General features: G+C 38.7%; 2 protein-coding genes across 2 annotated transcripts in view; one reads left to right on the forward strand and one right to left on the reverse strand.

Annotated features, from left to right (window-relative positions):
• Positions 1-24,733, forward strand: part of LOC135218962 (transmembrane protein 62-like) — a 608,314-nt gene that overhangs the window by 425,532 nt on the left and 158,049 nt on the right.
• The window catches only part of LOC135220055 (transmembrane protein 62-like), a 99,026-nt gene that overhangs the window by 48,586 nt on the left and 25,707 nt on the right, over positions 1-24,733 (reverse strand). The window contains exon 4 of the mRNA XM_064257385.1: positions 13,385-13,516. Coding sequence (XP_064113455.1) covers positions 13,385-13,516 — 132 coding nt within the window. The remainder of the gene's footprint in view (positions 1-13,384; positions 13,517-24,733) is intronic.

The following is a 24,733-nucleotide window of genomic DNA, read 5'->3' on the forward strand; positions in this document are numbered from 1 at the left end:
ATTTGGGTTAACAAATATTAATGGTGTCCAGACACAGATCTTTGACTATTTTGTGCACCAAGTATTAATGGTATCCAGACCCAGATACTCTGCCCACTTCATCACAATATATATATATATATATATATATATATATATATATATATATATATATATATATATATCATATATATATATATATTTATATATAAATATATATATATATATATATATATATATATATATATATATATATATATATATTATATATACATATATATATATACACACATACACACAGGCAGTCCCCGGGTTATGACGGGGGTTCCGTTCTTGAGACGTGTTGTGAGCCGAAAATCGTCGTAAGCCAAAACATCCTCAAAAATCCTAAGAAAACATTACTTTTAATGCTTTGGGTGCATCAAAAACTATGTAGACTGCATTCTTATTGCACTTTCCAAAAACAACCTTCAAATATTGATTATTTTGCAGCATTTTTGGAGTCATATTTCTTCTGCCAGATCAGCGTTGTAAGCGCCGTAACCCTGGAACATGCGCTGTAAACCCAGAAATAATTTCTGATAAATATATAATTGAAAAGCATTGTAACCTTGGAATGTTGTAAGCCGAACCCGTCATAACCTGGGGACTGCCTGTATATATGTATAAGAGAAAGAAAAGGAGATTGGTGAGGAAGTTTTTAGAAAAAGGAGTGTGTCATGCCGACTTGCTTCTGGCAAAATTGAAAATAAATACATATATACATATATTCACATATATTATATACATACATACATATACAGGCAGCCCTTGGTTAGCAGCAGGGGTTCTGTTCCTGGCCGCCAACGCTAAGTGATTTTTGGACGCTAAGTGACTTTAAAGCCTACGGCCGCCGCACACCGTCTTTCAAATTTCTAGACCAGTTAACAACGCCCTACACCAGTCAAACGGCACCTTAATCCCGCGATGGCGCAATAAGTAAAATTATATTTATGCAGTATAGTACTATAGAATTTACTGTACAGTACATTATAGCATTATAAATACTGTAAAGTGAAAAAAGCCCAGCTTTAATCCTTTGGGTGTCTACCATAAGTAAAGATATAATATGTTATACAGTGTACAGGTAGCTGTAGTGTTCAAGTTACGAGAATTTGTCTTTCGATAATCCAATTTTATGAGAGACCAAACTACAATAGCCTAACTTTATCCTATCTTCTAGTTACAAAGTTCAAAAACAGCAAAAGAGAATGATGAAAGTATGGTTTTAACGTTATACTCATTGCATAAACATGTACAGCCATGAACAACCGAACGTGAAATGACATTTTTTTTTTTTTTAAGTACAACCGAATTCAATAACATCCGTTTGGCTTGTATTTCAATCATCGTACTGTAGTACACTATTGCCGAAGTTGTTATAAATGACGTTATGTAGAATAGAACTAAGATATCTTAATGTAATTACTTTATTAACTATAGATCAAAGATCAATATAGATCAAAGATCAATCAGGAAATATACTGTTAAATTTAAACCTAGTTAAACTGAAGCTGAGAAAACTGTTCAAGCTGCTAATGATTATTATCGTGCATCGGCAACAAGGATAAAACTCCAGTAAACGTAATGCCATCAAACACAACCGTAAATAAAACTGAGATAAAATAATTTTGATCAAAACTACTGGGCTTGAAAGAACACATTTTACTGTTGGTTTCACGCCGATATAAGATAAATAATGTAAAGTTAGTATTATGATGATATAAAGGAAAATTGTGAACGGAATCACTTAATTTTTTTACGCAATAAACATGACGCCAACGTAATCTGTTAACGAAAAAAAATTCACAATCACAACAAGACATATTCAATTCATATTTCCACCTAAAAACACTTCGTATAAGGAAAAATAATCTTGTCTCATATAAGTCAAGTATCTAGATATTTGTTTATGCCAACTAGAAGCAAGAAAATTTGCTCAGAATTGCTTTAAATATGGCAAAACAAACTCGTGTTTGCCATTAGCTGATTTGAAACCAAAACATTGGCCGCTCCGCGGAATACTAGCTTATATTTGCCGTGGTATTTTATAATACAATAATATGAGAATACATACAATGTTATTGGATACAGTGAAGTAGTGCATAACTTTTTAAAGGATTTATGGAAAAGATGCATAAATAATAAAATAACACCATGCATTTTTCGGAACAGTGGCAGACAAGCACGAACATGAAAAAACATCATCTAGCAACGTAGAGGGTAGTTATAAAAACTGCCTTAATTTGTATTATATTTATGTACAAAAATAAAAATACCCTATACGTAATATACTTTCATTACACATTTTAAACATAAGAGCATGAACATTTATAAAATCAACACATCGATCGCTAAATTTGCACTCTTTTTAACTCTATATTTTCGGAAGAGCGGCAGGGAACTGCTTACAAGAATAAACATGAAAAAACATTGTATTTGATAACGTGAAGGGCAGTTTCAAAAGCTACCTTAGTATCACATTTCTGCGCAGAATTAAAAAAGGGATTTTGACGAAGGAAAAATCTATTTCTGGGCAAGGACCTGTGTCGCCCAGTGAAATGCTTCCTTTAGTGTTCATTTCTAAGGTAAAGTATTGCTACAAATACCAGAGAAAAATTAAAATAGTAATGCCAGAGTAAACTGGCTCACTCGCCTTTAATAAAAGTGTTGGTATGGTATCTGGGGCGAGTGGAAACCTCTACCAGAGGTCCCTTGCCATTTAGTCTCTCCCTTCCTCAATATCCCTCGTCTACAGAGGAGCCGACCTAAGGCCCCGCTACCCGCTACTACTACAACTAGCGCCTTTGTTTTCATTCCTGTAGATAGTACCCAAGCTGGGCCAAATAGGGTGTGGAAGAAAGTGGGGTGGGATTTCACTGGGCGACACAGGTCCTTGCCCAGAAATAGATTTTTCCTTCGTCAAAATCCCTTTTCTGGGCTCAGCCTGTGTCGCTCTGTGAAATAGTGCCAGAGAGTTGGCCCCACCAGCTTGGAAGAAAGTGTAGATAACCAATAAATACAGGTAAATTAATACTCAATTAGAGTTAAATTCTATAATGTAAGTGATTAATTATTGCAATAAACAATAAAACATTAAGCAATTGAAAGTTTCAATGATCCTTAAAACTAACTTATCACACAAACGGGTTAGATAACCCACAATGGTTTAAATAACACACACCAGTCAACAAAATTATCACATAGGGAAAATAGACCCAGATATAAACATACACAGTACAAATCATCAATATATACAGAAAATGCCATACAAGGTAAAGTATGAACCCAGTAACGACCGAGCTACGGCAAGAATGCTAGCAAGGCAGGTAGGAGAGAGAGAGATGCACGAGAGATATAGGCTACATAACTACTTATTACTGTTTATGCAATGTCAAGGAAAACTGTGTTTCCGGCTGCCACTGCTGGGAATTTAAGGGCCTCTAAAGACTTCAAGTAGTGGCGTTTAAATACTGTCGGAGATTTCCAGCCTGTGTACTTCTTACGATCGTCAAAATTCATATGTTGAAAATAATTAATTGAGGTGGCTACTGCCCTAACATCATGTGCCCTTGGAAAAGATTCCGGGTTAGCTTGTTTTATAAAGTACAAAATTTGTTGTCTAATCCCTTTTAGGGAAATAGTGCCACCTTTTTCCCTAATGAACAAGGGGCCTGAAGATATCAGGGCAGTCCTGCTTAAATATGCTCTTAGGGAATTAACTAGACATAGGGATGGGTCCTGGGGAAGTGGGACAATCTTCCATGGGGCCCATCTATCTTGTGGGTCCTCATTTTCAGCTAGAAATTGACGATCTGGTGAGAGTAGTAATTCTCCTGTAGGGAAAAATTCGATATGATCTAATTCCCTAGATAGGGCCGACAGTTCAGAAATTCTGGCACCTGAGGCTAAACTTATTAGGAATAACGTTTTCCTTAAGAGGGTTATATAATTACATGAGTCATTATTAGTGTCAGAAGCTAATTTAAGGACATCGTTTAAAAACCATGAGACCATCCTGGGTCTCTCAGTTGGTCTATGTCTTGCACAAGCTCTTGGAATGGATGAAAAGTACGAATCTGTTAGATCTATATTGAAACCAAATTGGAAGATCTTCTTAAGTGCTGATTTGGTAGTAGTAATTGTACTAGCTGCTAAACCTTTTTCGAACAAGGTTCTGAAAAAGGTTATGGCCAGATTCGTGATCATGGTTTGTGCATTTGAGTCCTTTAAAAATATAGCTAGTTTCTTAACTGCTGAATCATATTAATGAAAGGTCGATTCCCGTTTGTCAGATTTTAAGAACTGGATGTTCTAAGGATCGATGTTGGCATCTTTCTGAGCTGCAAACTTCATGAAGTCCATAAAGTTAGGGCTTTCTGAATTCCTGAGGAAGCGGACACAGTCCGCGTTTGAACCAACTGCGTCAATTTGGGATTGGGAATCCATTGAGGCCGGAGTCCTAATTCCAATAGTAGAGGGAACCAATTGCTCTTGGGCCAATTGGGGGCTACTAGTGCAATGTGACATTGAACGTCCTGAGCTTGTTCAGGACTTTCAGGAGTAGATTCACTGGAGGAAAGAGGTAAATTCTTTTCCATACATTCCAATCTATAGCCATAGCGTCCGTGGCGTAAGCCAGAGGGTCCAGGTTGGGAGCCACATAACAAGGAAGTCTGTGGTTCGACTCTGTGGCAAAGAGATCCACCTGAAGCCCTGGTACCTGTTGACAGATCCATCTGAATGACTCCTTGTCCAATGACGTTCCTCACTCCTGCTAGGTGAGTGGCTGACAGGTGCCATTTGTTCTTGTCTGCTAAGGCAAATATGGCTATCATGACATGGTTCACGTGGCTCGATTTGGAGCCACCCGTTCATGCAGTGTACTACTACTGCACTGTCCAATACCAACTTGATATGAGACTTCTTGGCTGGTCGTAGCCTTTTCAGGGTAAGAAACACTGCCATAGCTTCCAGTACATTGATATGTAGCTGGCGGAATGTTAGAGACCAGGTTCCCTGTACCTTTTTGTACTGTGAGTAACCGCCCCAGCCGCTTAGTGTGGACCACTAGGGCCGGCGGAGGGAATTGCAAAGATATTGTCTTTTGACAGATTCTTGTGTAAGATCGCTGGAATGGGAGCCATCTTGTCCCAGGATCTTCGGTTTGCTTTCGAGCGCCAAACCCGGTTTATATCCTTTGGTTTGGCTTTCAGTAGAATGTCTGTCACTGATGCAAATTGGAGTGAACTTAGAATTCTTTCCTGGTTCCTCCGGGACGTCTGTTTGTTTTTGAGAAATTGCCTTGTGGCCTTGGCTATTTCTCTTCTCTTTAACGGCGGAATTGATATAGTATGAGAGTTTAAGTCCCATTGGATTCCTAGCTACTGGAAACGTGACTCCGGCGTTAGCCGGGACTGTGCTCTGTTTATCTGGAACCCTAAATGTTCCAGAAACTGAATTACCTTGACCGTCGCCTTGTGACATTCTTCGATACTTGTGGCCCATACGAGCCAATTGTCCAGATAGGCTACTAACATTATTCCCTGAGTTCTCAACTCCTGGACTACTGTTCCCGCCAACTTGGTGAATATTCTGGGCGCTATGTTGAGCCCGAATGGCATTACTCTGAAGGGGTAAACCTTCCTTCCTAGTTTGAAGCCTAGGAATGGGTGGAAGTGTCTTGCTATTGGGACATGATAGTAGGCATCTGTAAGATCTATAGAGGTGGTGACAGCCCCACGGGGAAGTAAGGTCCGTACCTGTGAAACGGTCAGCATTTGAAACTTGTCGCAATGAATGAATGAGTTCAGATGGGACAAGTCTAGAATTATTCTTAATTTGTTTGAGTCTTTCTTTGGCACGCTGAACAAGCGCCCTTGAAAATTAAGTTTCTGACTCTTGATACTACCCTCTTTTGAAGAAGTTCTTGGGTATACTCTACCAATTCCGCTGTTGGTTTTTGGTAAAAGGTGTTGGGTGGAGGAGGACCTTGAAGCCAACTCCACCCCAGACCTTTGGTCACAATGCTCTGTGCCCAGTTGCTGAACCCCCACCAATGTCGGTAGAGGTACAGCCTCCCTCCTACCTGGGGATTCTCACTGATTTGCTGATGGACAGCCACCCCGTGCTCCCGGGAAGCCTTTGCCCAGGTGGTGGCTCTTCCGGTGCCCCGGTGACGGGAGGGACCCCTAGCTCGGCTGCCTCTAGCGAACCTATTGAATGCTTGAAATGACTGTGATTCATATGTCGCATTATAGGCCGGAGAGACTGCAAAGGAGGTTGAAGCCTGAGATTGTTTTGCCGGCTGGGTTAAAAGCTCAAACTGCTGTTGCGGCTGTGCTTTGGATGTTGACGGTTGTGGTACTTGGGATACCGGAACCGCCTGCATCAAAGTCTGTTGGGGAGCCTGGAAGGGCTGGAACTTCCTAGGTCTCTTCTTCGATTTGGGATTCGATCCAGTAGACTTGGGTTTTTGTTTGGACACGAGTCCCCATCGAATTTTCAGGCTCTGATTAACCCTAGACGCTTCAAACAGAACTTCGTTCACAGCGGAGGTGGGAAAGAGGTCCGTGCCCCATATGGATGAGGCGATCAGCTTGTTAGGTTCATGGCGGATAGTGGCTTCCGCCAGAACATGTTTCCTACAGTTACGCCGAGCTACCATGAAGTCATACAAGTCAAATTGCATTGTATGCAGTAGTGACTTGGCCATGATTTTAAATAGCGTCTCTTGTCCGTAGACAAGAGACGCCATCTCAGTCATAGTCAGCGAACTGAGGGACCTGCTGAGCCTCATCCTAGTGTCGTATTCAGCTTGAATCAGGGCTTCTGATAGTCTAGGCAACCTCTCGCTGAACAGCGTGTTACCGCAGTCCGGCTTGAGCTTGCCCACTGAGAAGGTGGTAGGAGCGTCCAAGTAGTACTCAGCTGATCCGGGGAGCAGAAGAGAAGTCGGATCCATCTCCCGGAGCTGAGGCATAGGCTCGTCTTTCAAGACTGCTTGGATGTTGCCTTTGTCACTTTGGAGATGAATGGTAACGGGGTGTCCTCGTTTACAGTGAAGATTGTAAACGGGCTCTTGAATGCAGTGACTTTTGTGTTTGTGCATTCCCATTCATCCAGGTTTCGGCGCCAAGCTTGTTGGGCTTTGTCCCGGGAGAGGATTACTGTTTCCTTCGGGACTTTATCCTCCCTGCTCATAGCAGCATCCGTTAGACGGACATAGCCTATGAAAGGGGGCTGGAGTCCCTCCGGATGGAACTCGAAGTCCTCTAGCCTTCGAGTTCCACAACCCTCAATAGTCAGCATACCCTCTGCGAAAGGAGCGTGTGCTGCTACCCTCCATGGGTTGTTCGGTTTAAATGGAGGGAGATTGGACGAGTCCGGCATCAGCAATGCATGAGTTGCTTGGCCGGACTGTGCTGTCCTGCTGCCATACTGTCTCGGAGACCAGACATCATGTTTTCCTGGGCTACTATACTCTCCGACAAGGATTGGATAGTTTGGCCCGATGCTTCCAGTGTGTTGGAAAGCTGGGCAAACATTTCTTGGAACTTGGACCGGACCAAGTCCCCAACCATGTTGCCCATCCGCTGCATGATGCTATCCGAGAATGCATCAGAGTCAAAGGAGGGAGGCTGAGCCTTCTCCTTAGGAACCTTGGTCCTTGACCCCTTTGGTGGGGGAGTGACCTTTGGCTTGACTTCCCCGGGGTTATGAGCCGGAGGCATAGTGACAAGCTTGGTTCCTGACCTTTTTTTCAGGGACTTTTGTTTAGACTTGAAGTCCGTCTTGCTTTTAACTTTAGGGACCGCCGATGAAGACTTCGGTCTGACCGACTGAAGTCTATCGGCGAAGCCCTGGAAGGAAGTAAAAGTGGAAGGGGAAGAAGCCAAAAATGGACTCAATGACAACCCTTGAGCCCCTACAAAACCTGCCTCGCTACCACTCTTACCATTGCCCATGTCGTTGATAGCCATGTCCTGGGACAGGATGTAGGGTTGTCCCTTGGCGGAGTTATGTCCAAACCCGCCAACCCATGCCTTCAGGGTGGATACGGCAGCTTCCCGGACCGCCTGCATTCCCTGTAACACTAGAGATAGACTTAACCTAGTATCATAGTGTATATTACAGTATATTGATTCTCATTGTATCATTATGTAGAAACCAAAGTGTTACATACCTCATAGGTGGCTTCATTAACCAAAGCATAGCAAATAATGCAGTTCTCGTGGTGCCAGACCACATAATCCTCAAGGCGAATTGCACAGCCGGCATGTGCCTGGCAGACCACGTGCCCACAGGGTTCCTGGAGAACGGCGTTACACCCCTCCTCCAGACACCAGGTAACCTGTAAGTCAAATGATACATGAGTATCATCAAAAACCTTCCAGAGCAGGTCCGTGGTTGTGTGCGGTATACTATTGCTGCCGGAGTAACTCCGGCATCAGCATATATCATGCTGATGTCACCCTGTTACTACTAGCTCCGGCGCCCTGTGTATACTCATAAGCACATCCTAGGCAGATAATGGGAACTAAGAATGACTTCACTGCAGCTACGGTGATGCCGGAGCTACAAAATCTGACTGATTAAGTGGATTCAAGCTGTCCTCCAAGTGCCGGAGTGAGGGATATAACCCAAAATCAGATACAGGGTGAAGAGTGAGACATAACAGGGTGGGATAGTTAAATACCTGGCGGAGTTGAAGACTCCGCCGGAGTAAATAACTGGGTATAGTAAGATAATAACTTACAACAGAATGTGGATGTTAAATTATGTGTAATAAACCATGCATGCAAAATGTAATCCCATAGACAGGCCGGACCCTTTCACATATCCAAAGAAGCATAGCTATCCCGAGGTCAGGTCCGGCTTATGCCGGAACCCTGAGGCCGCCGGAGCGGGGTGGGAAGAGGTGGGCTTCATAGATAGCGAGAGGGATACACTACCTAGTGGGTCGGGGTGTGTCCCACTCCCCCGCGCCTGGTGGCCAACCATGGCTCGGTTGAGCAGGGTTCTCCCCCTACACCACTAGCAGCGCGGCAGAGTACGGCAGGCCTGTTCACCGAGTGTACCCCCCAGTGAACCCCCTCTCCCCCATGGCTGACTCGGATGGCTACCTGATGTAGCGTGAGCGAGTCGTCACTCCACCGAAGTGGGTGAGAGAGGGTGGGGGTGGGGGGGGGGGCTGAGAGGGGTCGGTAGCAGGGTGGCTCATACGCGATCGACTGGAGACACTCTCAGCTGGGTGAACAGTCACGCGGTGTGAGAGGCCAGTCAATCCAAGAAGACCTATAGGCCAACTAGGTGCCGGCTAAAAGAAAGTAACACATAACATAAATATCCTGTCCTAACACGGGGGGAAGGAGCGAAATAAATATGGAGCGAGAGAGAAAGGAATGGTCCTTGAGAAACTAGGTTAAGCGAAATCCAAGGATTGGAAATGTTAGCCTAGAAACTCAGAGCGGTTTAGCGTAGATGCTGTAACGAATGTTCGAGACGCAAACAGCCAGGGTGGCTCAAGGACGGAAAGGGCTACGGAGGAACCAGGGTCCTTCTGTATAAGGCAATCGAATCTAAAGATCCTATCTTACTGATAAACAAGGGTTGATATGACAACCTACATGCAAGAAAGGAATGTGTACGCCACGACCGAAAGCATGCGGTTCGGAAGTAGGCTATCCCCATGTGAATGGACTAAAATAAAAATGTCAATGGCAAATGCATCTTAAAATAAATTTAATTAGGGTACTGCTCAAAAGCGATCGAGACCAATTAGTATGGGAGACCAATTGGTGCAAGATAGCAGGGAATCATCACGCGGCTGGCGAGTCAAGGGAAGGCAGCGCGGGAACAGCAACGCATGTGCTACCGCTCTCACATATAACCTAAGATAACTTGGCTTAACATGCCAAAAACCGACTCAAAATTATCTCAAACATTAAACGCAGTACTTAACTTGGATGCAGAAGCTTATCGATCCATGACGATGAACAAGTGGGATAAATCCAAACGAAAAAAACACAGCACAAGGAAAGAACGCGTGTGGCGTGAACAGTGCTATCGAAAGGAATGAAAACAAAGGCGCTAGTTGTAGTAGTAGCGGGTAGTGGGGCCTTAGGTCGGCTCCTCTGTAGACGAGGGATATTGAGGAAGGGAGAGACTAAATGGCAAGGGACCTCTGGTAGTGGTTTCCACTCACCCCAGATACCATACCGACACCTTTATTAAAGGTGAGCGAGCCAGTTTACTCTGGCATTACTATTTTAGTTTTTCTCTGGTATTTGTAGCAATACTTTACCTTAGAAATGAACACTAAAGGAAACATTTCACGGAGCGACACAGGCTGAGCCCAGAAATATCCTATACATAATACATTTGCATACACATTTTAAACATTAAAGCATGAACATTTATAAAATCGACACATCGATCGCTAAATTTGCGCTTTTCGTAACTCAATATTTTTGGAACAGCGGCAGGCGGCAGCTTACATGAATGAACATGAAAAAACATTATATTTGATAATGTTTTTTCATGTTCATTCATGCACATAAATACGATACAAAGCTGACTTTGTATCGTATTTATGTGCAGACATAAAAATACCTTTACGTAATCATTTTCATACACATTTTAATCATAAAAACATGAACATTTATAAATCGACACATCCATAGCTAAATTTGCACTCATTTAACTCGATACTTTCGGCAGAGAACAGCGTCAGACACATATTTCACCCTAATACCTATGTAATAACTCTCAATACAATTTTTTAATATTATTTGCATAACCTTTATGGGCTGAATGGTATTTCTACAAATGTATAAACTCTTTAGACATAATGGCGCTAGCGGCGCTCTTGACCAAATATTGTGCCGCAAAAATACCTTAAAATACCTTATTATATTTTTAATGAACATTTTTGACGACAGCTGTAAAACTGATTCACCGTTGAGCGATTCCGCCGTTAACCGCGGGCATCCTGTATATGTATGTATGTATGCATGCATGTATTTATGTATGTGTATATATGTATATACATATGTATAATTTTCAATTTTGCCAGAAGCAAGTCGGCATGACAAGCTCATTTTTATAAAACCTTCCTCACCGATCTCCTTTTCTTCTCTCACCCCTCCTTGAGTGCATTAAAATAGCCAGGTAGGATACAAAAGCTACTGCACTGACAAGCATCCTGATAACAACTGAGGTCTGGACAGGAAACATTGTTTCAAACACTTTTGCAAACAATGTTTCCTAGTTTGCAAACAATGTTTCCTAGTGTGGACAGGTCTTCAGGTTGCTGAATGACTTGAGCAGCTCCCACAAATCTTAAGGTGATAGGTGAATGTCTAAAGACGTGTGTGACACCCGAGGTAGAATTTGGCCTGGTGGCGTTTAATGTACATAATTTGTTGAAAAGCAGCTCTGGCTGGAGACTGCCCTGTCATCACACTAACAAAAAATGATCACCCACTTTGTCTGATGCTGTACACATCTGATGGGGTAGTCTCCAGCTCCAACTTGAAGGACTGGTGGTACCTTAACATATGGGGCTACAGAATCAGCATGGGTCACAGGATTACCTCTCTGTGCCTTAATGAGAAGGGTCAGCAGATGGGGATACCACTTGTCTTGTGGCTACTGAAGAGTTCCCAGAGTCTTCCTGAGACTGGACATAACCAACACAGTCTATCACTTGACAGATCAGGATGAACAGGAAAGGCATACACACTGAGGTTGTCCCATTGGTGCTGACAGGTATGCTCCAGAACATTCCCTGGTCATAGATGAGAAAGCAGAACACCAGGAGCTCCTTGTTTAGTTACATATTGAATAGCTTGATCAATACAGGTAATCCCTGGTTATTGGCGGGGGTTCTGTTCCAACAGCGTGATAATTGAAAATTACTGATTTTTGGTGCAGATAACCAGAAATTGTCACCGATATGTGGAAATTGGTGTATATCGGCACCGAAAATCATTGATTTTTGTCGCTAAACAAGCCCCATAAAACCAGATCACCGTTAACTAGGGCTATTGATAACTGGGGAATGAATGAAGTGTTCCACAAGCCTTGAAGAGCCAGCAACACTACCACATGCGCTTGTATGGACAACTGAAACCACGACTTTAACCCAGCACCTGAGCTGCTTTGCTAGCACATATTGACAACTAAGGCTATCTGGCTGGCAGCTAGATGATGTGGGGATCCCACTAGTGCACCTGCCTTGACAACTGGCTAAGGGAGAAAGAAATGATCTCGCTTAATTTTAAGTTTCAAAAGAGATACAAAAACCTGCACCAAAGTGAGGAGAGCCAACAAGAAAACAATTAAAAGGACTAGTGATCCAAAGGAAGTGGTAGAGCTTAAAATAGAAATGCAGTGCAGTGTGTGAACTTAAGTACAGTATAGTAAATATTTTTTTAAAAATTCAATTATACAGAGCCTATAACAAAAAATATTCCACATATATTCACAGCACAGTGATCCACATCACTGCATGTAGCTTCACATTCAGTCATTATAATTTTGGTTTAATATTGTGAAGAGCTTGATGGTATTTATAAATGTTACCTTGCATCTAAATTGTTCTAATATTTATTTACATATAGCTAAGAAACTAGGATATTTTGGCACAAGAAAAAAGTTCTGAGGGATATGAATTTAGGTTCAGATCTATTTTCTGACAGTCAGATAAGGACAACATGACAATGTACCAGTCCAAAACAAATAATAAACATCTTCCAAAAGAATTTCATGTGAGGCTGTCATCCAACACTTGAGAGTACTAAGTTAAACCATGAGTAACAATCAAAGGATTCTGTTCTGTAGAAAGTAAAAATGATAAAGGTTTCACTTCTGTTATGACACAAATAAGAAAAAAGAAAACTAATGGGTGGATGGCATTAGCCTGCCTGCTCTCCTAATCAAATATATGATAACTTGATAATCAGAGACCCAAGTTTGGCATGAGGTGATCAATTCTTTGCGTATGACAGGGTACCAAATAGTCTTTCTTTATTCTAAAATTAAAGAGTCCAGTATACTGACTTACAAAATACGTACTGAAAATATCAGAGAAATGTACACTACAAGACTATAGCAGCTAACACAGGGATCTTCTAGCCAGGGGAAGGTGGGTAAAAAGGCAATCAACATGTAAAACTAATCCTGAGTCATTATTACTTTGAACAACTACAAATTCCATCTTGGCTGTTACTAATTTTAAGGAATTAATTAAAATTATAAAATCAAGCACTCTCAATATGCTATTTGTCAGCATAAACAATTTTCCCATGAGTAACTTTCTCTACAATTCAGTATAAAATTCAAGAAATAAAAAGAGCATTACCTGAGCAAAAATTGATAATTATTATCACCTAGTGATATGCGTTTCACACTAGAAATCATAACCACTGGCCATGTGGGATGAGTAACATCTATCCAAGTTAGTCTACCATCATCAAATGCCAATATTCGGAATCTGAAAGAGAAAAATACTATATCCTAAACAATTCAGAAAAAATCTCAACATGAAGCACTGTAAAGAAATATAAAAAATTCCTGGGAAGTCAAATTCTTACTTTCAATTTTTACATATCAGCTAATACTTGATAAAACCATTATATCTTTACATTATATTTTGATCATTTTTAGATATAAAAATAGGGAATTCAACATAATAAAAAAATCAAAGATAAAATATTACTACTTTCTAATGACAAAGATGTGACATAACACTTGCCTACTACAAAAGATACAAAAACACAAAAGCATAAATGTAGAACATGGAATGTTTGCTTTCAAGTACAGTGGACACCGTGTATTTGCGGGGAATGCGTACCAAACCTCCCCCCCCCCTGAATAGTTAGAATCCACAATACAGTGGTACCTTGACATACGAAAGGCTCAACTTACGAAAAAATCGAGATACAAAAGCAAATACAAATATTTTTTTGGCTCTACATACGAAAATAGTTCAAGTTATGAAAGGTTGTTGCTGTAAAGTCCCGAGATTCGCCCGGACCACCGTGAACAATTTTAAAACTCACGCGCCGGCCAACTGAGTAAACTCGCCACCATCCTCCCGCTCTCCCATTGGTTCCTGATGCTAGTCGCCCCGTAAGATCCTGCTCTCCTATTGGTCAGCATCTACCCCTTGTGCTCTATGTATTCGATTGGTAAAAGGATGCTGTAAATTGAAAAACTTATTCATGCAATACATTTAATCAAAAAAAAAATTAGGTTAAAGGTATAGAATAAAGAATAGAAATGAATGGTTATTATACTGTTTGGTAGTTTCAGTAGTTGAAGAGAGATAATGAAAATTTGATACTGTACGTTACGGTGGTGTCTAGGTGAAAAGTGGTTGCTTGGGCATCGTTCGGTACTCGGCAAAGAAGTGTGGAACATAACCAGAAGTTGGAGAAGCTTTTTGTTTGGTTGCTTTGTTTCTAGTATAGTTAATGGTTAACTTAATAATTATTTGAAATGAGTACATGCAATACATTTAATAAAAAAAATTGTGAATTAGATATCATAAAATATAAAATAAATCAGACTGCTATCATCTAAGCCAACAAATACGTATTTCCTAGAATTCTTCTTCTGTTTTAATATTACGTATATGTTTCATTATAGCTGTCAGTAACTCGGTATCTCCATTAGGTAAAGATAGAATAAAGAATAGAAACGAGTGGTTATTATACTGTTTGGTAGTTTCATTAGTTGAAGAGAGATAATGAAAATTTATGGCTTACTGTGTGCTAGGAAAAGTGATTGCTTGGCGATCGTTCGGTACTCGTTAGTGCTGAATGTAAACACAAGGTTGGAAAGTTTTTGATTTTTGTTTTTTTTGTTTGTGTATTATAGTTAATGATTAATTAATAATTATTTGAAATGAGTACATACTGATTATTTATACATTTTATTGGCATATTCTAAGCTTTTAGCTTCTTAGGTTTAGATGTCAGAATCATAGATTAGGCTACAGTAGCAACTGCTAACATAGGCTAGGCTTATTGCTAAGGGACATATGCTAAAGTCCTAATATATGGAGTAAAAATGGGGTTGAACATTACATGCAGTTGAATATTACTCAAGTATGTACAGTATTTTGCCTTTTTGGAGTCATATTTCTTCCATCGGATTGGCGTCGTAACCCTAGAACATGTGTTGTAAGCCTGGAAATATAATTTACTGAGGTGTTTTTGTAGGACTTGGAATGGATTAGTCATTTTACATGTAAAATGCAGTGCAAGATACGAAAAGCTCATGATACGAAGGCCGCCTCGGAACGGATTAATATCGTATGTTGAGGTACCACTGTACTTAGAACTCCCACTTAAAGATGCTTATGACTGCTTATCTTGAAAGTTCAAATACCAAATGTATAATTAAAGTACCATCCTACATCAAATATACGTGTGAAATGGTATTATTAGTATAATTTCAAAGTCATCTTAAACATTTTACCATTAGAAATACAGTGTTCCCCCCGTATTCGCGGACTCACACATTCGCGGATTTTTCTTTGGAACCTATCTAGAAATTATTCGAGGACGGACTCGCCCATTCGCAGAATTTTCCGACGAAAATAATCACTAATTAGTGTATTTTGATGTTTATTTTCATGACTAAATACATTTTTATGATACAAAAAAAAATGATTTTACTAAATTTTCAAATATCAATTTTGATTAATACTGTATTAGTAAGTTTAATAAGTTTAAAAGATATCACATAATAAAAATAATAATTATCTCTCTCTCTCTCTCTCTCTCTCTACTACAAAGATGTATATATGTATACATACATACATATATATATATATTATATATATGTATACATACATATATATATATATATATATATAATGTATACATATATCACACATATATCATATATATATATATATATATATATATATATATATATATATATATATATATATATATATATGTATGTATAATCATATACATACATACATACATAATATATATATATATATATATATATATATACATACATACATATATACATACATATATATATATATATATATATATATATATATATATATATTATACATGAGAGCGAGAGAGAGAAGATAATAACTCCTTATGATATATAAGATTGAAATGAACTTCTATAGGCAACACTTCTTCCCCTCCCATAAATATGTATGTACGTATATCTTTTTCCACACAGAGAGAAAGAGGGGGGCTGAGCTAGGAATGTATTTGTCTTTCTATCAATCCTTTGAGAGAGAGAGAGAGAGAGAGAGAGAGGAGAGAGAGAGAGAGGAGCGAGAGAGAGAAGAGAGAGAGAGAGAGAGAGAGGAGAGAGAGAGACGAGAGAGAGAGAATTATTATATTTATTATTTAATATGTATAATTTCATCTTAAACTTAAAACACTATTAACCAGTATTAATATGTGAAAATTAGTAAATCACTTTAACATCAAAGTACATAAATTAATTAGTGAATATTTTTGTCAGAAGAACCCACAAATGAGCGAGTCCTCCAGCGAATAATTTTTGAGATAGGTTCCACAGAAAAATCCGCGAATGAGTGAGTCTACACATCTGGAGAATGCGAAATACAGGAGGTTCACTGTAGAATGCATTCCATAAGTGGGATGTAAATCCACTAATGAGAAACTTGAAGTCGTAAGAATGAAAAGACTTAAGGTGGAAATTATGAAAGAATTTACTAAAGAATCCCTCAAATGCAGATTTGTGAATGAAGTCAAAATCATATCTCAAATCAGAGTGACTGAACTTTGAACCATACTCAGGAAATTTCTAAATTTCTGGCATCAAAAATTACCCATTGCTCAAAAAAAAAAAAAAAAAAAAAAAAAAAAAAAAAAAAAAAAAAAAAAAAAAAAAAAAAAGGTAAGTAGCCTGCTTAATGGCAGGCTCTGAAATATCCCTATTCAAAATTTACATCTTGCCATGAAGATTTGTAAAAACATTTTCATAAGATTACAGAAAACAGGGGTGTGATTCCACCTTGGAATAAACACTTGGTGTACTAGAATATCTTACTTAAAATCATGGAGCAAATGACAGAGAGATCCAGGTTTTAACCTTTTTTGCTGCAAGGCTGTTATCACCACTAGTGATGACTTCAATGCCCCCGCTAATTGTATATCTGACTAATTTTCTCTCTTTTCTTTTTCATCTTCGATGATTTTTTGTTATTTTAATTATTGTATTAATATTATATTCTATTAACCCTTAAACGCCGAAGAGGTAAAATACAAATCGTCTCCTGTGTGCTGGGGGGGGAGGGGGGGTTTTTCGGAATGAAGCGCGGAAGCGGAAAAAATATCTTTTAAAAAAAATCACAGCGCGCTTAGTTTTCAAGATTAAGAGTTCATTTTTGGCTCCTTTTTTTTTTCATTGGTTGAAGTTTGTATGCAACCATCAGAAATGAAAAAAAAAATTATCATTATCATATATAAATAATGTGATATATGATAGCGCAAAAACGAAATTTCATATATAAATGTATTCAAATCGCTCTGTGCACAAAACGGTTCAAGGTAACAAGTTACTTTTTTTTTCGTTGTAATGTACACTAAATTGCAATCATTTTGGTATATAACACATTGTAAAACGATAAAAGCAAACACAGATGATTATTCACAAAATGATACATGAATCCATAAACACGAGGACGTAAAAAATATAAATTCACCATAAATCTACATATTGTGCTAGAGACTTCGAATTTGTTTCAAGATGAAGATAAATGATGGAATATTACAATACTGTAAGAGTTTTAGCATACAATTGCAGTTTTCGACCATTTCGGATGAGTTAAAGTTGACCAAATGTCGAAATTGTTTTTATATATTTTTGTTTTATATGCAAATATTTCGAAAAAGAGAAATGCTACAACCTTCAAATATTTTTTGTTGTATTTTGCATGTCTTTGCGCACATTTTCATATATGAAACTTTATAAAACGCCTAATATGAAAAGGCACAAATATTAGGAGAATGCGACCTACGCATTTCGGAGATTTGAGGCCGAGAATCGGCGAGCGGAGGGAAGAAAATAGTTTTTTTCAAAAATTCACCATAAATCTACATATTGTTCTAGAGACTTCCAATTTGTTTTAAAGTGAAGATAAATGATTGGATATTACTAGACTGTAAAAGTTTTATGTTACAAATGCGTTTTTCGACCATTTTGGTTGAGTCAAAGTTGACCAGACATAGTTTTTTTCCTATTTATCGTAATTTATATGCAAATATTTCGAAAATGAGAAATGCTACAACCTTCAAATATTTTTAGTTGTATTCTGCATGTTTTTGCGCACATTTTCATATATGAAACTCTAAAAAACGCCTAATATGAAAAGGCACAAATATTAGGAGAATGCGATCTATGCATTTCGGAGATTTGCGGCCGAGAATTGGCGAGCGGAGGGAAGAAAATGTTTTTTTTCAAAAATTCATCATAAATCTAAATATTGTTCTAGAGACTTCCAATTTGTTTTAAAGTGAAGATAAATGATTGAATATTACTAGACTGTAGGAGTTTTATGTTACAAATACGTTTTTCGACCATTTCGGTCGAGTCAAAGTTGACCGAACGTAGTTTTTCTCCTATTTATCATAATTTTTATGCAAATATTTCGAAAATGAGAAATGCTACAACCTTCAAATATTTTTTGTTGTATTCTGCATGTTTTTGCGCACATTTTCATATATGAAACTCTATAAAACGCCTAATATGAAAAGGCACAAATATTAGGAGAATGCGACCAACGCATTTCGGAGATTTGCGGCCGAGAATCGACGCGCGGAGGGAAGAAAAGTTATTTTCAAAAATTCATCATAAATCTAAATATTGTTCTAGAGACTTCCAATTTGTCTTAAAGTGAAGATAAATGATTGATTATTACTAGACTGTAAGATTTCTATGTAACAAATGCGTTTTTTTACCATTTCGGTTGAGTCAAAGTAGACAGAACATAGTTTTTTTTCCTATTTATCATAATTTTTATGCAAATATTTCGAAAATGAGAAATGCTACAACCTTCAAATATTTTTTGTTGCATTCTGCATGTTTTTGCGCACATTTTCATATATGAAACTCTATAAAACGCCTAATATGAAAAGGCACAAATATTAGGAGAATGCGACCTACACATTTCGGAGATTTTCGGCCGAGAATCGGCGCGCGGAGGGAAGAAAATAGTTTTTTTTTCAAAAATTCATCATAAATCTACATATTGTTCTAGAGACTTCCAATTGTTTTAAAGTGAAGATAAATGATTGAATATTACTAGACTGTCAGAGTTTTATGTTACAAATGCGTTTTTGACCATTTTGGTTGAGTCAAAGTTGACCAAACGTAGTTTTTCTCCTATTTATCGTAATTTTTATGCAAATATTTCAAAAATGAGAAATGCTACAACCTTCAAATATTTTTTGTTGTATTCTGCATGTTTTTGCGCACATTTTCATATGTGAAACTCTATAAAATGCCTAATATGAAAAAACACAAATATTAGGAGAATGCGACCTACGCATTTCAGAGATTTGCGGCCATAATCGGCGCGCGGAGGGAAGAAAAGTTTTTTTCAAAAATTCATCATAAATCTAAATATTGTTCTAGATACTTCCAATTTGTTTTAAAGTGAAGATAAATGATTGATTATTACTAGACTGTAAGAGTTTTATGTAACAAATGCATTTTTGACCATTTCGGTTAAGTCAAAGTTGACCGAACATAGTTTTTTTTTGTTTTCCTATTTATCATAATTTTTTTATGCAAATATTTCGAAAATGAGAATGCTACAACCTTCAAATATTTTTTGTTTGTATTCTGCATGTATTTGCGCACATTTTCATATATGAAACTCTATAAATCGGCCTAATATGAAAGGCACAAATATTAGGAGAATGCGACTTACGCATTTCGGAGTTTGCGGCCGAAGGGTCGGCGCGCGAAGGGAATAAAAAGTTCTTTTCAAAATTTCATCATAAATCTAAATATTGTTCTAGAGACTTCCAATTTGTTTTAAAAGTGAAGATAAATTATTGAATATTACTTAGACTGTTATGTAAATATGCTTACCCCCAAAAATACCATATATATACATATATATATATCTATATATATATATATATATATTATATACTATATACTACATAAATATATACATTATATATAGAATATAGTATATATATATAATATATATATTATATATATATATGATATACATATATATATATATATAAGTATATATATATATATATATATATATATATTATAATTAAGTTATATATATGTACAGGTTACCCCCCGTATTCGCTTTCTCCGGATTCACGGACTCACACATTCGCAGAGTTTTTCTTTGGAACCTATCTAGAAATTATTCGACGGACTTTTTTCGGATCTCGTCCAGTTCGCGGAATTTTCTTTCGACGACAAAAATAATCACTAATTAGTGTATTTTGATGTTTATTTTCATGACTAAATACATTTTTATGATACAAAAATGATTTACTTAATTTTCAAATATTAAATTTTGATTAATACTGTATTAGTAAGTTTAATAAGTTTAAATGATAACACATAATAAAAATAATAATTATCTCTCTCTCTCTCTCTCTCTCTCTCTCTCTCTCTCTCTCTACTACAAAGATGTATGTTCTTTTGTATGATAAATAAATGATTTACTATTTTCAAATATTAATATTAATTATACAGCAATAATATCAATTCATTAAAGAAAATACCATAGTGAATTAGTAAGATTTTAGCTTATATATTAAAAAATTATGGAAGATGAAGGAAATCCGAGTCAGATTCTTTCTCTAACTCCAGGTACTAAAACTCAGATATACGTATCAAGTTAAGTGACCTGAGGAAACGGAGCCGATTTGTTGCTGCCATCAAGTGCTCAATGAAGAAAAAGGAAAAAAATTATGTAAGAATAAAAGAAAATGCATTTAACCCCTGTCTTGTTTTTTTTTGAACACGTAGCCAGCTTGGTTGGCTGGGTTCCAACTGTCAAATCCAGGTTGTTGCCATCTACGGATCATTGAAATTCTCTCTCTCTTTCTCTTTTGCTGATATGAGATAATTTCTATGGTACATGTGTATGTTTATTAATATTTTCGCATAATATAATATATAACTAATCTCAAAATTCACATGTGATAGTATTTTTAAGAAGTACAATAATCTACCATTTCACTCTTTTATATAGGGACAATCCCCCCCCTCTCTCTCTCTCTCTCTCTCTCTCGTCTCTCTCTCTCTCTCTCTCTCTCTCTACACGAGATACTAGCATGCGCTAGTGGTAACTCTCCACGCCCTCATGTTTGTGGGCTGGAAGTGTATGGTATAGTATATCTTTAAGGGACATTACTACATTTTATGGTAAAATAATAATATACAGTACTAGTTTACAAATAAATATTACGTTTAATGAGATTTAACAGTAACAATAAAAACATTCTATCTCTCTCTCTCTCGTATGTTTTATTTGTTTTGTAGTGTAAATAAATGATTTACCTTATAACTGATTTTCAAATATTAATAAGATTAATTAAAAATAGCGATTCCCAGTCTTTTTATCCACTTGGAGGAACATGGGCGGGGGAGGAAATGAGTTTGATATACCAATTGGGGTGGAGGGGAGGAAGCGGAGTCTAGGAATTATTCTCTCTCTCTCTCTCTTCTCTCCATTATTTTTCCTGTCTCAGAAATCTTCAATAATTTCACTCTTGAGGGTCAAATAATTGATGTTTCCATTCATTGGGGGTGGTCCTCTCTCTCGTCTCTCTCTCTCTCTCACTCTTCCATTATTTTCTCTCTGTCTCAGAAATAATTCATTTAATTTCACTCTTGAGGGTCAAATATATGATGTTGCCATTCATTGGTCTCTCTCTCTCTCTCTCTCTCCTCTCTCTCTCTCTCTCTCTCGCTTGTTATTTGCGTAGTAGGTATATTTTTAATAGTAAAATGTTTAAGATGACTTTAAAATTATATTAATAATATATACCTAAAAAGATTAATGAAGTAATAGGTTAGTAATTTTTAGGTATATTTGAAGTAGGATGTTATTAAAGGTATACATTTGGCATCTGAACTTTCAAGATAGGCAGTTATAAGCATTTTTAGTGGTGGTTTTAACTATTTGCGGGTTTTAAAACTATTCGCGGTGGTGTCTGGTACACATCCCCTGCGAATACGGGGGGAACCACTGTATGTATATATATATATATATATATATATATATATATATATTATATATATATATATATATATATATATATATATATATATATATATATATATATATATATATATATATATATATATATATATATATTACATTTTTCAATTCTGGTACGAATACATAAATAAAAGGGGAATGCAGGTGACACTTTTCTTTTAGCATACAATGAAATGTCTTATTATTATTTTATCATTCACAGATACGGATATATAAAAACTTATAATAAATATAAAAATAAATATAAAATAAATGCAGAATACTCACTCGTAATCCCTGGGACTCTTCGTTCTATTCTTGTTTTCTCCCTCCTCCATTGAAGTGTCTTGCATTTTTTTCCTCTCGACATGACGAGGTACAGGTGGAGGAGGGAGACGCGCACCCTTACTGCTGATGGGCCCGGCAGCCCCGTGCGCCCTCCGCTGTCGGTTTATGAGGCACACTCCAATACAAGACCGTACTGTGGTATTTACGGTCACAGTCCCCTATCCTGCAAAGAGCAATTTTGCAGGTATGACAGAAGAACCGGGTGTGTCTCTCCTTCTGCCCAATTCATTATGGCCAACACCCGGGCACCGTTTCTGCCTGCGCCTTTCTAGGGGCCTCCAGTGTGTGATTCCCCGCCTGGCTGCAGCCGACACACAGGGTCCACCTATCCGACGAGAAGCGGTGATGGCGGGGCCGGCAGTAAGAGGGGCGTCGTCAGCAGGGGCGGCGGCAGGTTGACCGAAGTTGGCCCTCCTATCTGCCCTTTCCTGTAGGGGCAGATCTGCAGCTCGGGGCAGGGGGTCAGTGATGGAAGGCCACTCATCGGGACTGAAGTTGATGAGGGCATTCCTGGCTACCTCGAGGAACTGTATGTGGGACAACCTCTGAAGATTGTCACCGCGGTACCCACATTAGTAGAGTATGTAGGCATTTTGGAGGGCCAATGAAGGATGTATTTGAGGAGCTTCTGTGTCCACCTCCTGGTTCTCCTGGCGAAGGGATAATACTGGATGAGCTGATCAAAGAGATCAACTCCTCCCATGTGCCTATTGTAGTGCCCAATGACGGTAGGCCACTTGACACGAAACTGCTCAAACACAACTCGGCCCTGTCGACGTGTCTTCTTCCGCTGTATGATCTCTTCTTGGATGGGTTCATGACTCGTCGTAATCTGGGGACAGTTGGACCCCCTTCCAACAGATGACGAAGTCAGCGCCCTTCTGCCGCCACTCTGTCACTCCTCTTGCCAGGTGTTGCGGATGGCTAGCGTACCTCTTGAGGGAATTCGGGGCCCCACGCACCAACCGAAGGGTACCACTGACGTGCACACCTGCTTCATACAGTTCCTGGGCCAGGGATACCGAGTTATAATAATTATCCATAAACAGGTGATATCCCTGGTTACGGAACCGTTCCACAAGACTGAATACAGTGTCACGCAGTGTGAAGAAGACCCTGAAAGACACTGAAAAGTCCACGACGTATCCAGTGTTGGACTCGGTAATAAAAAAAAAAAATTTCACTCCATATTTCTTTGGCTTCTTGGGGGTTATACACTTTAATGCTCAGACGTCCTTTGTAAGGCATCATCCCCTCATCCAAAGAAAGGTTCTTTCCAGGAACCACGAGAATTCTACACCGTTCACGAATGTATTCCAACACTGGGCGGATTAGGAGGAGGCAATCGCTGTTATTCTGGGGTATGGCCCTTTGGTTGAAGGCGTTGAAATACCTGTCCAACGCCAGGAAATTATCACGGGACATAACGCCAGGCACATTGGGCATACTTAAAAAAAAATTCCGCCTCCAATATTGCCTGACGTCGGCAGCATGCATCATACCAAAATAAATGTGGAGCCCCAAAAAATGCGCCATGTCAATGAGGTTGCAACCCTGCCAATTATATGACAATGTCGTGCGTATTTCATAATGGCAGTACCGAGCGTAGTCCACCGTCTCTTCTACCAGGTACTCCAGCAATTCCCGCGTAAGGAACAGCTGGATGAACCCCAGAGCAGTGAGAGGTACAGGTACGGAGAGCCCAGGTGTTGCCGTGAATGGGTGCATGTTAGGAGGGGTGGGGTCCTCCGTCCACCCCTCGTCGCTCTCGGACGACCGGCCTTTACCTTGGCTGGCGTGACGAGCCAACCTTCTGTGCACAGGCACGATTTCGCGCACTTAAATCCCCCCCCACCCCCATTGGCCCCATCAACCCTCACTTAGGTCCTTCGCTTTCAGTATCGTCATCCGCGATAAAACTAGACCCCATATCCCCATCCTCAGATTCCCCCTCATATGCACTGAGCCTCGAACGGACATTGGGGGCATATATTCGTCCTCACTGACATCGGGACTGATGTCCTCATCACTCGATGACCATCCGCCATCAAAATGAGGACTTGCGACATATTCCCGATCAAGCTCTGATAAATACTCTTCTAT

This window comes from Macrobrachium nipponense, chromosome 1 (assembly GCF_015104395.2).
Source record: "Macrobrachium nipponense isolate FS-2020 chromosome 1, ASM1510439v2, whole genome shotgun sequence".
Taxonomy (NCBI): Eukaryota; Metazoa; Arthropoda; class Malacostraca; order Decapoda; family Palaemonidae; genus Macrobrachium; species Macrobrachium nipponense.